Source organism: Vulpes lagopus, chromosome 1, assembly GCF_018345385.1.
Source record: "Vulpes lagopus strain Blue_001 chromosome 1, ASM1834538v1, whole genome shotgun sequence".
NCBI lineage: Eukaryota > Metazoa > Chordata > Mammalia > Carnivora > Canidae > Vulpes > Vulpes lagopus.
The window spans coordinates 8,258,459-8,272,820 of NC_054824.1; the positions used below are offsets into that span (position 1 = coordinate 8,258,459).

Consider the following 14,362-nt stretch of genomic DNA (forward strand, 5'->3'; position numbering starts at 1 on the left):
TTCTACTGGGAAATGTTTCATAACTACTAGTGAATAATTCAGTGAATATGACACTTTTCATTTTCTATTGCCAGACACACCCAACTTCATGGGAATGCTATCGCCTTTCCTACTCTCCAAATCTTCTCTGCATCCAGGATCTTAAATGTACTGCTTCCTTAACAGAGATCCAATCAACAGGGAAGATTAGATCATACCGCACATCCTGCTCATCATCTCCCCAAAATTGCCATCAAACTTAAAATAAAATCCAAACTAGTACCTCTGCACCCTAACCACCTTGACCATTCTACTCCAGACAGTATGGCCTTCTTGCTGTTGTTCAAAAATGCCAAGCCCGATCCTCTACCTTTCACTTGCTCCCCCTCCTCCCATAAACTCTGCTCAGGCCCTTCTCGTGACAGCCCCATCACCTATTCTGTCCCTACCCACACCTCACCTCCTCAAGGACGATTTCTGGAACCACCAGATGTAAAACAGCACCCCATCACTACTCATCCCCTCACCCTGCTTTGTCTTCACCTGTCACCACCTGAAATTTTGTTACATATATACATATTTTTAACTTGTATTTTATGTATCTCCCTTAGAGAAAGAATGTAAGTTCCTTTAGGACAGGGACTTTTCTCTTATTTAATAATGTGTCCACCAAACCCAAAACAGTACCTAGCACATTAGAGACACTGAACATATTTTTTTTTAAGTAAATGGATGAACAAATAACAATTTTGTTTTAATCTTGGCTAAAAACAAACGAAAGAGGAGCACAGTGACTTGTCTCTTACTAAGCAAATCTCTCTTGTCTTTAAGTATTTGCCCTGCTTTTCTCCCCACTTTTTTCTTTTTTTAAATTGAATTGTAGTTGACATGCAATATTATATTTCAGTTATCCATCATAGTGACTCAACATGTATATACATTATAAAATGATCACCATGCTAATAAGTCTTGTTACTATCTGTCACCATACAGAGCTATTACAATATTATTGATGCATTCTCTATCCTGTAACTTATATCCCCATGACTTACTTATTTTGTAACTAGAAGTCTGTACTTCTTAATCCCCTTCAACCTATCCTGCCCATCCTCCCATGCCTCTTCCTTCTGGCAACCACCAGTTTGTTCCCCATATTTATGGGTTTGTTTCTGCTTTTTGTTTGATAATAAACAAACACACAAACAAAAAGCAGAAACAAACCCATAAAATGTGGTATTTGTCTTTCTCTGACTTATTTCACTCATTATAATACCCTCTAGGTCCATCCATCTTGTCACAAATGTCTATTTGTCCAGCTTTATCTCACATACCACTGGGTCCCTGTATCCCTAAATCCTTTGACACCAACGGTTTAAATTGCCCCAACTTATAAAACATTTAATCCTACAGATGATCACAGAAAGTATCAGGACCTTCAAGGATTGGTCTTTTAACAAAGAGTTGGATATGCAATCTTAGAACCGCTCACCCTATTTAAAATAATATGAATTTATTCTACCAAAACAGATCACAAGATAATGTAGCATTTACTTGGATCAATACAGAAATCACCACTTTATCCTAGAATGTCTGGCAAGCAGCCTCTGAAGCAGACTAGCAATTGTCATACCTCAAAATTCCTATTACCCACTGAATTCCCAAAATACACTTATTGGGTTAGGACCCAGCTCTCGTAATGCTAATTAGCTAATCAGGAAACTGAAAGTTTGTGTGACAAAAATCGGACACAAAATCTTTGATTTTATGTCATAAATTCTACTATCTCTGTGGGGGAAAAAATCATTTCAAAGTCAAAGCTGTTGTTTTTCCACAATCAAAAGTAGTTAAATACTTGTAAATTCATTTGAACCTATTTGTGAAGGGTTTCTCCTATATGCCTCCAAAGCTCTCTTATAAATCAGTATAATGTTTTCAAGGCACATTTAGAAGTAAAAAATTCCTATCTACTAAGTGTATTTTCTTCTATTAGAAGATGAATTAAGCAGAAAATACATTAATGTCTGAATTTATAATAGAAGTGGTTAACCCTTAGCCATAGCAAACTAATGAGGAATATTTTACCATGCAAGGATTAATCAGGGCTCTCCAACACTATGTAATTTGACATTCTGAGGACTTAATCATGAATGGATTTTATTCCCCTATTTACTTTTCATCACGGGATGCCTTACAAAGACACTACGTGTTAGAATAATATAATTCTGGAGCCTAATCCTATTACTTTAAAGAAATGTCATTGAAAGAATATTCCATAGCTTTAAAAAATAGGCCTTACAGAAGCAGTACTCAACGATTATGTCGTCTCTGGGTTAAAGCAGCTCAAACACTGAGAAAAATATTAATATAGAAGTAGTGAGCCTTAGAGCCTGGAGCTGGCTAACCCTCTGTTAGCAATGAGACAGCAACACAAATTCTGGGAGGTTGTGATTACTGGACATTGGCTTCCATCCCCGGCCATTGATTATCTCTTTCTTTGTTAAAGACTACAGGAGTTTCATTTAACTGGAGTGCTCAGTAAATTGCAGCAGAGTTCAAGCATCTTTTATGGATTCATTAAACCATTGATCTGCCTTCCTGTGCTTGTAGTAGTGCCCAGCTCTGGCCCACAGCCTGTGTTTACAGAGAATGCAACAGATGACGTTTGTAACCTCCAAAGGCCGCCTGTCAGTAGACATCAGACTCCACCGCATGCGCGGCCACTCTAAGAGTGGATTGTAACATAGGGAATTTCCTCCTCTCCATCTGAACTGCTGGGGCAGGAATTAAGCGGCCATCGACAATGAGCTTCTTTTTATTCCATTCTGACCTGCAATAATATAAACACCGAGCAAAGAGCCAAGGAACAAATAAGTACATGTGGCTTGCCCAGTTCACACTTTTGCTTCTGTACAGAAGCTACCTGGGGGTATTGATACAGGGGAGAAATAAAAATCACAGGTGTGCCTAGAGCTTGCATCTCCTGCGTATCTTCAGTGTTCTAGCTTTTGTGACCAGACATTGCAAAAGTATATGAGAAAAATTCTGGGGCAGCCTGGGTGGCTCAGCGGTTTAGTGCCACCTTCAGTCTAGGGCATGATCCTGGAGACCCTGGATCGAGTCCCGTGTCAGGCTCCCCGCATGGAGCCTGCTTCTCCCTCTGCCTGTGTCTTTGCCTCTGTGTGTGTGTGTGTCTCTCATGAATAAATAAATAAAATCTTAAAAAAAAAAAAAAAAGAAAGAAAAATTCTGGACTCAAACTACTACCTTAAAATAATCTCAAGGCAAGCCACCTGGCCTGTCTTGGATACATCATGTTTTTAACAAAGCGTTTGAATGAACAGCATAACTAGGAAAATGCACAAGTGTAATCTCTTGGTTTCCCTGGACAGGGCACTAAGGACTCTTGGAAACTTCTCCCTCCTGTGGCCTTTATTCATAAGGTCTCCTGACACCTTGTGCTGGACTTTACCAGCACAAAGAGCACTAGATGTAGTTTACGATGGGAAAAGCACATCAAAATGACCCATGAGGTAATCCTTTAAGTGCTTGTTCTTCCGATAAACCCAAACACTGCTAGCAGCAAGGTGAAAAAGTTGGTGATGCAAGTGACCGGATCGATAAGGAGGAAGCATGTCCCAAATAACTAGAACCCTCCCCGATCATTTGTTTCCCGGACTGCCCACTGCCCAACCAGACAGGCGGACTACGAACTCGAGGCACGCCCATCCATCACTCCGCAGCCGCGCTCCCCAGAACACAATGTAGCTGATGCAATCTGACACTGTGGTTAATGTTAAAAGAGAGCGTGCCTTTGAGATGGATTGGATAATTACCGGCAGCTCAAATGAGAGAAACTTGATTTAAGTGTAGAGCATCAGCTATCACTACAAGGACGGCCAGACACTGACTGTGTCTGAAAATCAACATTCAAGAATATGTCAATAGCCCTGCACATTGACCCCCAGGTGATCAGATTCAGATCTATGGAAAAAACAAAAATACAAAAAAAAAACAAAAACGCCCTCTTTTCCATCTGTTCTTTCCAACATTTCATTGAAAAGAAATGTTGAACAAAGACTGGGACTTGAAGCTATTTGGCGTTTTAATCAGCTCTTCATAATTGGTCTAAAATATCTAATATTATTCAGAGGTTGATACCCATTCTGGATAACAGATTAGAATTTTTTCTCTATTTTTCCCACAACCTCCAAAATATAGCCCACTAAAAACTAGAAGGGGGTGCTATTCCTTTCTTTCAGGGGAAACTCACTTCCCCCCATTCTGTTTGTATTCCAGGTATCCCTTAAACCAGTGCTTCTCAAGTGGTGTTCAAGCGTTCTGAGGAACATGAGGATCACACACGTCTTCCCTAAGTTTCTGATGGCTTCCAAGGGCATTGGGTCCTACCTAGCCTGCAGAAACTCTGCCCTTGAACGCTTTCTGGCTTTCTTCAAGAGCCCAGGCATCACTTTAACGTGACCCTCATCTTACCTCGCTACCTAGAACTTTCCTGCTAGAACCTCACCCTAAATGTGTTTCAAAGGGCTAACATCTTCCCCCTCTCCTGCTATTGCCTTTTTCATAGGTTCTCATTTGCAGCAGCTCATCAATATTCCATTCCATATTTCAAAATACCACAGAATGAGAAAACAGTTGGGTTTGTTGTTCTTTCCCTAGAGCTTTCTGAGGACGCCCCTGTTTGCTGTGACCGAAAGGGAACTCAGCCACTGGCCTGCAGGCTAAAGCCCTAGGGGGCAGAAGGGGCCACTCTGTGCAGCCAGCAGACAGGCTTGCAGCACAGTTCCAACAGACACTGGGGGATCAGAGCGATCATGCTGCAGGCCAGGGCAGGTAGGCAGACCCAAAAGGCTCACTGGCATCCCATTAAAATAATGTGAATCTGTAGGAAGAACTCTGGTGTTCCCTTGGCACATTTACTTGTCGATCGAGAATATTTGCAAGTAACTGGCAAAAGTAAGTCTGTGGCCTGAGATTTAGGCAGTCAGAGAACATTAATTACAAATAATTTTTTAATGTCCTTCCCCAAACCTTCTAGAATAACCATTTTGCAAATTAAATCTTGCAGGTGTTTAAAGGAACATAGTAGACAGGTTAATCACCAGATTAGCAGGGCAACTGTTACACATTTCTTCTGTGCTACTAGGTTCCATAATTATCTCTGAAATCGAGAATCTTTTCCAAGACACCTTCAAGTTTAATAAAAAGAGCAGTACAAAAACAAAACCAAAAACAAAAAATCAGTACAGCAGTCCTCCTTATCCAAGGCTCACTTTCCATGGTTTCAGTTATTTGTGGTACACCATGGCCTAGAAGCAGATGATCTTCCTGATTCAATACCAGTCTAAGACTCCATCACAATATCTGTGTCTCACAGCATCACAAAAAAAAGGGGTCAGTAAAGATACTTTGAGAGAGAATCCACATTCACATAAGGTTTTGTTACAGTATATTGTCATAACTATTTTGTTTTATTATTAGTTATTGTTGTTAATCTCTAATTGCATCTAATATGTAAGTTAAACTTTATCATAGGTATGTACGTATAGGCAAAAATATAGTATAAATAGGGTTCAGTACTATCTGTGGTTTCAAGCATCCACTGGGGGTCTTGGAAGGTATCCCCCAGCAATAAGGAGGGCTACTGTAGTCTAAATAAAATATGTCTTCAAATAATATGATACGGGCTAATTAATGATGGGTCTTCCAAAAGAGATGTCTTCTAAGAAGAAATCACTGTGAATAGAGGGAAATCATTTGAAAATAAGATAAATGCTTTATTATATAATATTCCCCTCTTTAAATATTTGGTATTATTATGATGGTGGACGATTTAAGGGACATGATTTGCAAATGTTGTTTCTGTCTATATAACCTTTCAATCTTTATTTCATCCTTATTGTTATCTCTTATCTACATAGCTTTCTTCCCACTATGGTCTGGTGGGGAACAGCAACATTATGATATTGAAGTAGTTTCTACGTAGTTTCAAATTATAGAGAAACTAGAACAAGGAAACATAACTTTGGTGTCTTTAGGAAATTGTGCCTGTTACTAAAAAGTATCAATGCCACTAACCCATTAAGAACACTAAAATTTGAGATCTTAACAAAGAAAGAAAGAAAACAGTCACTTACACTGGGTGCATTGGCCATTTGTCTTGAGTGTTTATTTCCTGCTTGATTTATGGACATTAGTTTAGATAATAAGATATTTTCCCAAGCAGAAGGAAAAAGACCAAACACGGGATATGTGGAAATGACTACTTTGTGGTCTTGTTTGTTACTCTTGTTTTTAAAGGGATAATGGTTATAACGCATACTCCCTTAGGATAGAATATTTTTAAGTGTCTAGGATTGTACAAAGTAAAATGGGCATTTGTTAGACAAAACACTTCAGCATCTCTTGCAAAACCACTAAGGCACCTCTGCAACTTTCCGACTCCTAGGCGAACTTCTAGGCTAGAAATGTTCCCAAGTCCATCTCTACTTGTGGCCTCAAAAAGGGGCTGGGAAAAGAGCAAGCTATTCGTTCCCTGAAAAGTCTCTAGTGCATCAAGTAATGAGACTGACATATCATTGTTCAGCCAATGCCCATAGACTACAAAAGTATTTTTCTTACCCACTCTTTCAAAAACTTGTGAGCCAGCAATTGAGCCTCTTGGGGATAAGGATTCTACAAAAAATATAATCATGAATTAACGCTATTTCTTCTTAGAGCCAACATCCTGAAATGCCTAAGCTCATAGTTCGGTTCTTAAATGAATACAGCTGTGACTCACAGTCCTCTCCTAACAGAAACCTCTTGAAGAAAGCCTACACGTACGTGTAGCAATCCAAACAACTCTTCAAAAAAAATTTTAAATTTGGTCTGAAACTATAAACTACATGTCATAAAGGGTTAAGTTGGCTTCAGTCTACCCCACTTTACTTTACAGGGCTGGGGTTTGTGAGAGAGGGATATGACATTCTTAACCCACTCCATCAAACAGACACAGAGACCAGAGAAAGGAAGGGTGGAGAAGCAAATGAAATTTAAAGAGCCAATTTTCAGTGGGCCTTCATTTTGAGAGTTGGGCTATTTTTGTCCTTGTTTTTAGCAGCAAATCAATTCCTGCCTCCATACCCAAGCATTTGTGAAGAGGATAGCAGGGGAACCGCAGGCACAGCTGTCCAATTTACATTCACAAATGCAGGTGTTGCTCAGACACAAAACAGAGGTCAGCTGAATACGGCTCCTAATTAGCTACCTTTTCTACTAGGATTTTTCTTTGTAAAGTTATGCATGCAATTTGGGTTCAACTTAGAGACCATTTTTAGATCTCAGCATGCTATCCACCAAGAAGCGGCTGTCATTATAAAGCATAATTTACAGCATAGTTAACTTTACATGTTTTTAAAAATCTACATTATACCTAAGGCAAATTTCTCTTCTACACACATATTATTCACTGTTTTCCATCCCTTTCTGAATATCTAAAATTTAGGGTAGAATCTAGCCAGAAAATCTTTTATGACAGGATGGGAAGAATTTTGCCCCTTTTTCTAAGATTAAGAATGTCCATAATTTTAATAACAAGGACTAAAGACTTTGTTAAATGACACAAGAAAAGTAGCTATTTGCTATTGTCTTCAGTGGGGAACACCCTGGGGCTTATTACAGCAGTTCTTAGAAATGGCAGGATGGAAACTGGTATCGAATACAATCCATTAGGAAACCCAAGCCCTAAATGAAATGACCACAAAATCCTATCAGTTAACAGAAATGCAGCAGCTGTACATGTTTATTGTAATACAATAGGATATTGTTGCAGAGATAACACTCTTAAAATTTAAAAAAAAAAAAAAAAAAAAAAAGAATCCAGCAAGCGATGTGATCAGTTTATTCCCCTATTTGAAAAATGAGAAGGTATAGTGTGGCAGGGCTTTGGGATACATAAATAAGCATGAAGATCGCAGAGAAGACAGGTTTTGTATGTACACTAATGGGCTGCTGGGATCAGCTGTCAAAGTCACCGGCTAAACTTCAAGCTTCTGTGACTCCCAGCTTTTGCAGGATGTTCAAAGACCTACCCCAATAACTCCCCACAGGAAGTGAAAGGTAATGGTCCTTCTCCCCCTGCTGATTTTACCTGCCATAAGTATTCCAAATACTAACTCTTTTCTTGGCTCCCAGTTACCCATCTTTTAAAACTGTGTGCTATGGAAGTTTAAATCCAGTTTGACCTTAAACTTTATAATGATGTAATATTACATGTTAGGTATAACAATGTAAATTCATATATATGGCATTATATATATATATATATACACTCCCTCTATATATAGTATTCTAGGGTATTTCAGAGGCTTACTAAAGTTAAATGGTTTTGCAAAATATGACACATATCACCAGGATTGTGACAAAAGCATCTTGCTTGATTTTGCTCCCTACAGGCCGTCCATCAAGATTCAGACCCACAATTCTTCAGAATCATAGACAAAAACCCCTGTTCTCTAGCCATCTTCTGGGATGGAATGCAAAGTATTTTGTTGTGGTAAGGAGGGCTTTGAAGATGAAAGCGCTGAGTCCACTCCTGTGATTGTTACCCCAGTGCTCAGCGTTCAAAACGGGAGCCCCAGGGTCTCCAAGATCATTTTAATCCTCCTATATTAAAACAAAACGTGTCTCCCATGCGTTGCTCCAACCCCCCCTCCTCTGGAGTCTCACTGGCCCCTCCCAAGGGAAAATGAACTGGACTTTGACCGTCCCAAAAGAATTCCAAACAATTTCCTTACTTGCCTCCCTGTTCCAGTGAAGATTATGAGCCTAATACTTAGAGACTGCTACTAAAATTCCACCCCGCTGAATTCTGCAGCCTAATTCTTTCAGCATTATGTTTTTTGGCAGAATGACGTGACCCAAATTTGCAGGAGATAATTTGCTGCAACAGTGCTTCTTGCAATGCAGTGAACCCGAGATGAGCATTTCAGGATTACAAATATCAGACTTTAAAAGAATAATAATAATTGTTTGCTTCAAGAAGAGACAGATTTTGATCTTGTATTATGGAAATGGAAAAGCTTAGCAAAATGTGGACAATTTTATGAATTAGGAAGCTATACAGATCAATGGAAAATAATCAAGATCTAGCACATTACTTCAGTAATCGGTGGCAAAATGCTAGAGCGGTTGGTTCTTTAAAGATTAAGAAACTAGCTGTGTGTGTGTACGTGTGTGTGTGATTGTAAAAACATCACGCATTCCATTTCTCATCAATGGTGGCCATTACTATTCTAAAAGGACATTTTCAGATCTGAGATGTCTTAAAACAAAACAAAAACTGACTAACTATGGCTGTTCCTGTGTTCACCCACCATGCTGCCCACAAACGCTCGGCTGTGTGCGCAATGTTGGTTCAGGTAGTCATTATTTCACCTTTTCTCAATATTAATCAACTTTCATCTAAGGCGTCAAAAGAGACTTGACGTTTTTCTCAATTAGAATTTGTGGTTCTTGATTAAAATTTGTGGATCAGGTTTTGTAAAGAGCCAGAGCAATATTCCCACTGGGAACAAATATTAAACTGTGTGGACTACAGCTTTCTGGCCACACTCCCATGGCTAGTTCCTCTGAAAGAAATCTCTACCACTTATCTTTCATGGACTCTAGTCTCTACACTCTATGCTGGAGAGACACTGTCACTTAGGGTGGCAGCTGCGACCACCGTGTTCTTCCTCATGGAATTCTCATTCACCCTCTCAGAATTCAAACATCAAGACAGAGAAACGGAAGAACAGGTTACACATCAGAAGGGGATCCCTTATTCCAGAAGGTTAAGTATGACAGAGAAGGGGAACAGACAGGACAGGAAAAAAAATAAAAGTAAAATGTGCACAGTGTTTTCAGCTAGAAGCTAGGAGGTACATGCGCACACGGTCTGGGGAGGCCTGCGTAGCCGCCTCGCTCTACGTGCTCTTACCTTATTTCTCTTGAAGTAGGCTCGTCGGCAGGCTGCAAAGCACTTCTCGCTGCAGAAGCTTTTCACCTCACTTCCCATACTCAGGGAATAGCGCTTGATTCCCACTTTCTGGCACCAGGCACACATTATTTGTACATTTGACACATCATCTTCTATAACAAAAGTATAAGAAAAATGTTCATATCAGAAGCAAACATCCCTTCAAACTTAGACACACCCTCAACCTGACAGAGCTACCTGAGGTCTCATTTTAATTTCTGTACCTCATTACTCTCTGACCTCATAGGATAGCCAGCTCCTGATAAGAAGACTCATGCTTGCTCACTCTTTTCTTTCTTTTTTTAATTCCTTCCTTCCTTCCTTTCTTCCTTTCTCTTTTATCCCTTGGTTGGCTCTTAAGTCTCCAAAAAAAAAACATCATTTACTTAAAATCTGGAGCATGAATGCACAGCCAGGAAGGGGGTCCCAAGGCTTCTTAGCCTGGTAAAAATGCATATTCTATTGGCTTACACCAGGCTCTGTACTAATGAAACTTGTAAAATGACCCATTTCTTCTTCAAAGGTACTGCTGGAAGCCTGTAAGATCCACACTGGGTGGGACACCCAGTGCTAACCCATAAATGTGATGCCCTAATGTGAACCTTGACAGTCAGGAACCAGGCTCAATCTTGGCATCGCGTCTTATTACTGTTACCTGATATGGGGTTTTATTTACCCTTGCAATGTAATGATTCCCAAGTGATACGGCTAGTCAAAATAAGGAAGGACATGAGGGGCCAGATTGTGCCCATGGAAAGGCACTGGCCTGGCTCACTCAGCAGTCTCCTACGGCAGAACCTTCCTGCATGCATGTCCTCAGGGAGGCACAGGCCTGATTTAAATTCTCTCCATGTGATGCTGCTCGTGTCCCGAAATGGAGGGATGGTAATGGAGGTGTCAGCCATGAGACCTGAGGTCACATAGCTATAAAGATCATCCTCAGCTAGGCTGGTAGTCTTTGCAGCCCTCCTGTAGGACCTGCCACACACGTCATGGAGACGCGCAGAATGATGTTAAGTGATATGTGACTATTTTCAATAATTAAAATACTGTATTTCTTTTCCTTTGTAAGGGAGGAAAACAAATTTAACTTGCAAAACAGGCCTGTGATATCACATGCATTACTGCTCAAAGCAAAGAGAGGCTTTTAAAGTGAGTCAGTTAATAAAATATACTGAGTAAATCATAACACAGGTGATAAGAAGTTACAACAAAAATGTGACAGTGACATTCAAATGACTGAAGTCTGGGAGATACTAGCCTATTTGATAGGGGGAGGGGGAATAAGAGAAGACTTTAAAGTCTACAAAATATCTTCTTGCTGCCTCCTAGGGACTTTGCTTATATCTTGAGTTTTCTGGTCCTCCCAATTGACAATATGCGTACATATGACTGATTGCCACTATTAGCCACATTTCTTCTTCCTTTATGGATTTTTTTTAACTATCCCAGACTCATGCTCCAGACATGAATAGTAATCACAAAATCCCCAATAAGCTCCAGTATAGCGTTGTCTGATTTCTGAATAAAATCCCCCAAAGACTAATTGCTAAACAAGGCCTGGTCCATGAGTTGTTGACATATTCATGGTTCATAGAGTCTGTCATGCAATCATTCCATTTCCAGGGAAAAGATTTGGTTTGAGGCAGTGCGGTCATCAGCCTGCAAAATTAGAAGCAAACTAATTTGTAGTACAGTGATACGGCTCTTTTTCCCCTGAGTATCATCACTCAGAACTATGCGCAGCATTTTATTTACCTTAATGGAATAAATATTGTCATTCTAACGACCACTTTTTTCACAAATTACATAATGTGATCTATTGTTGATTATCAAATAAGACAGTGTAAAAATGACCTTTGATATTAATCATTTTTGATAACACATTTTGATAACACCTTCTTTAAATGGAATCATAAGATGAAATCAAATGTCATACAATGATTGCATTTTTTAATTTGTTCTATTCAAGAAAAGCTGTATTTATATTTTACATGGTTTCTAACATGGCATCTGTCTACATATAGAAATTTTACATGAAATGTTATAGACATGAAAACTGAACAAAACTCTACAATTAGCCTCAGAGTATGAAAGAGGTCTTTTTAAAAATTAGATTAGAAATAATATATTTTAAAAATAATCATCTGTCATTCCTAAACTAATTTGAACTACTAGTTTCAATTCTTCCCAATGGATTAGCTGCTTTAAAATCCTAAAGTCCTAAAAAAGAAGATGATACAGCAGAACTCTCCCAAATGATCCGTTGGCAATAAGTTTGAGTCTGGTGAAACCTGTAAGGAAAAGAAATTTTTATGGGGGAAATTATTTGACCTCAGAGTTCAAAAAGGAGACCCCACCTCCCAAGGCGCTGCTTTAGAACAACCATTAGGTTCCCCATGTTGTTCCTGCCTTTAAATTGTCTGGCTTGGTAAACAAACCTAAAATTTTTCCTCCTAGATCTTTAACGGATATAAATAAAATAAAATAGAAATGAAATAATCCACCATAAGAGACTGAGATCCAGATGAAAAAGGGTGGAAAACAAAGTGGTAACGGGGGCAGGCACACAGCCTGCCTGGCCTGGCAAGAAGGAAGAAGGCTGCAGAGGAGGTACAGCTCACAGTACCCTCATGCTTCCCTCCATCACCGCCAGGCAGACTGGCTGGTCAGTTTTTTAAGACGAGGCAAGGATATTTTCTTACAATAGACCTAACAGAGAAACAAAAAGTAGAATTTTAAGGGAGATTACTTTTATAAATCATGTGTACTCCTGCACCCCAATGTTCACAGCAGCAATGTCCACAATAGCCAAACTGTGTAAGGAGCCTTGGTGTCCATCAAAAGATGAATGGATAAAGAAGATGTGGTCTGTGTATACAATGGAATATTCCTCAGCCATTAGAAACGACAAATACCCACCATTTGCTTCGAAGTGCATGGACCTGGAGGGTATCATGCTGAGTGAAGTAAGTCAATCAATCGGAAAAGGACAAACATTATATAATCTCATTCATTTGGGGAATATAAAAATTAGTGAAAGGGAATAAAGAGAAAGGAGAGAAAATGAGTGAAAATATCAGTGAAGGTGACAAAACATGAGAGTCACCTAACTCTGAGAAATGAACAAGGGGTAATGGAAGGGGAGGTCATTGGGGGGTTGGGGTGACTGGGTGATGGGCACTGAGGGAAGCACTTGGCAGGATGAGTACTGGGTGTTATGCTATATGTTGGCAAATTGAACTCCAATAAAAAAAATTTTTAAAAATCATGTGTACTATAAAGTAACAATATGGGAAGAGGAGACAAAAGAAATTGTGCACTTTTGTTTTGTATGTGGCAGTTGGAAAACTCTTAGAATGGTGGTTAGCATCTGTCTTGTTAAATAATTCAGTATTCCCATCCGTTTCTCATAAAATTCCGTTTCATAAAGGCAAAGACTGGAAAAATTCCATCGGATTTCTCCTTTTCTGTCATCAAACTGTTACCAATAGCTAGTGTTCCAAAGATGAGAAAACATTTTCAGATATCTCAGGTACTCTGGTCTTATAAAAGCCATTTTTATCCACATTATATTTAAGAAACTGAGAACTGTAATTATGAGTTAATTTTTCAGCTGAAACATAGCTCAAAATTCTGGTCCTAAACATGAGATGGTACCCATCTTAAATGTGTATGTATGACTGCATCCCTAGCAAAGTGAGCTTTTCTTAAGTGCTTTAAACCAAAGGGATAGGTTCATTTCAACAACTACATTTTTTTAAAGTCTAAAACCCAGTAATTATATGCATGCTTTACATTGGCAAAATAGAAGGCCCCAGCATTTTAGCTTTTCTAACTTGATCTGCTGTAAAAAAATATATATATATATACATATATATTTATTTAAAGATTCTTTTTCCAAACTAGGGAGAACCTGATTTCCAATCTCACATCTAGACTAAAGCCTGTACCATTAGAGACTTAAGACTACCTCAAAGACTGGCGTAACAGATTTTTTCCTTACAGCCATTAGCCTGTGTGTTTTTCATAATGAACAATGCAACAACAAATGTAAAATATTTACAGCATTAAGTCACTTTCCCAAGGCGAATAGTTTGTATAACATGATAAAATTTTCATATGATAATATCATATAAATATGCATCAGTCAAAATATGCATGTTTCTATTAATCATGAAAAGTTTGTACCACCTCTTTAGGATTTAATTAAGCAAAATGTTTAGGGCATTTTCTTTCCAAACTAATGTTCAAAGAGCTATAGAACATTATTCCATTTTACATCCCAGAAGGAGAAGTTAATATTAATTACTCTAAGATGAAATCAAAATTGTATTTATCATCACACAGAGAAGTATGAGATCA

At 38.9% G+C, this 14,362-nt stretch overlaps 1 protein-coding gene across 1 annotated transcript in view; it reads right to left on the reverse strand.

Annotated features, from left to right (window-relative positions):
* LOC121484539 (sine oculis binding protein homolog) overlaps positions 1 to 14,362 on the reverse strand; it is a 163,830-nt gene that overhangs the window by 111,602 nt on the left and 37,866 nt on the right. Inside the window, exon 4 of the mRNA XM_041743938.1 lies at positions 9,959 to 10,110. Coding sequence (XP_041599872.1) covers positions 9,959 to 10,110 — 152 coding nt within the window. The remainder of the gene's footprint in view (positions 1 to 9,958; positions 10,111 to 14,362) is intronic.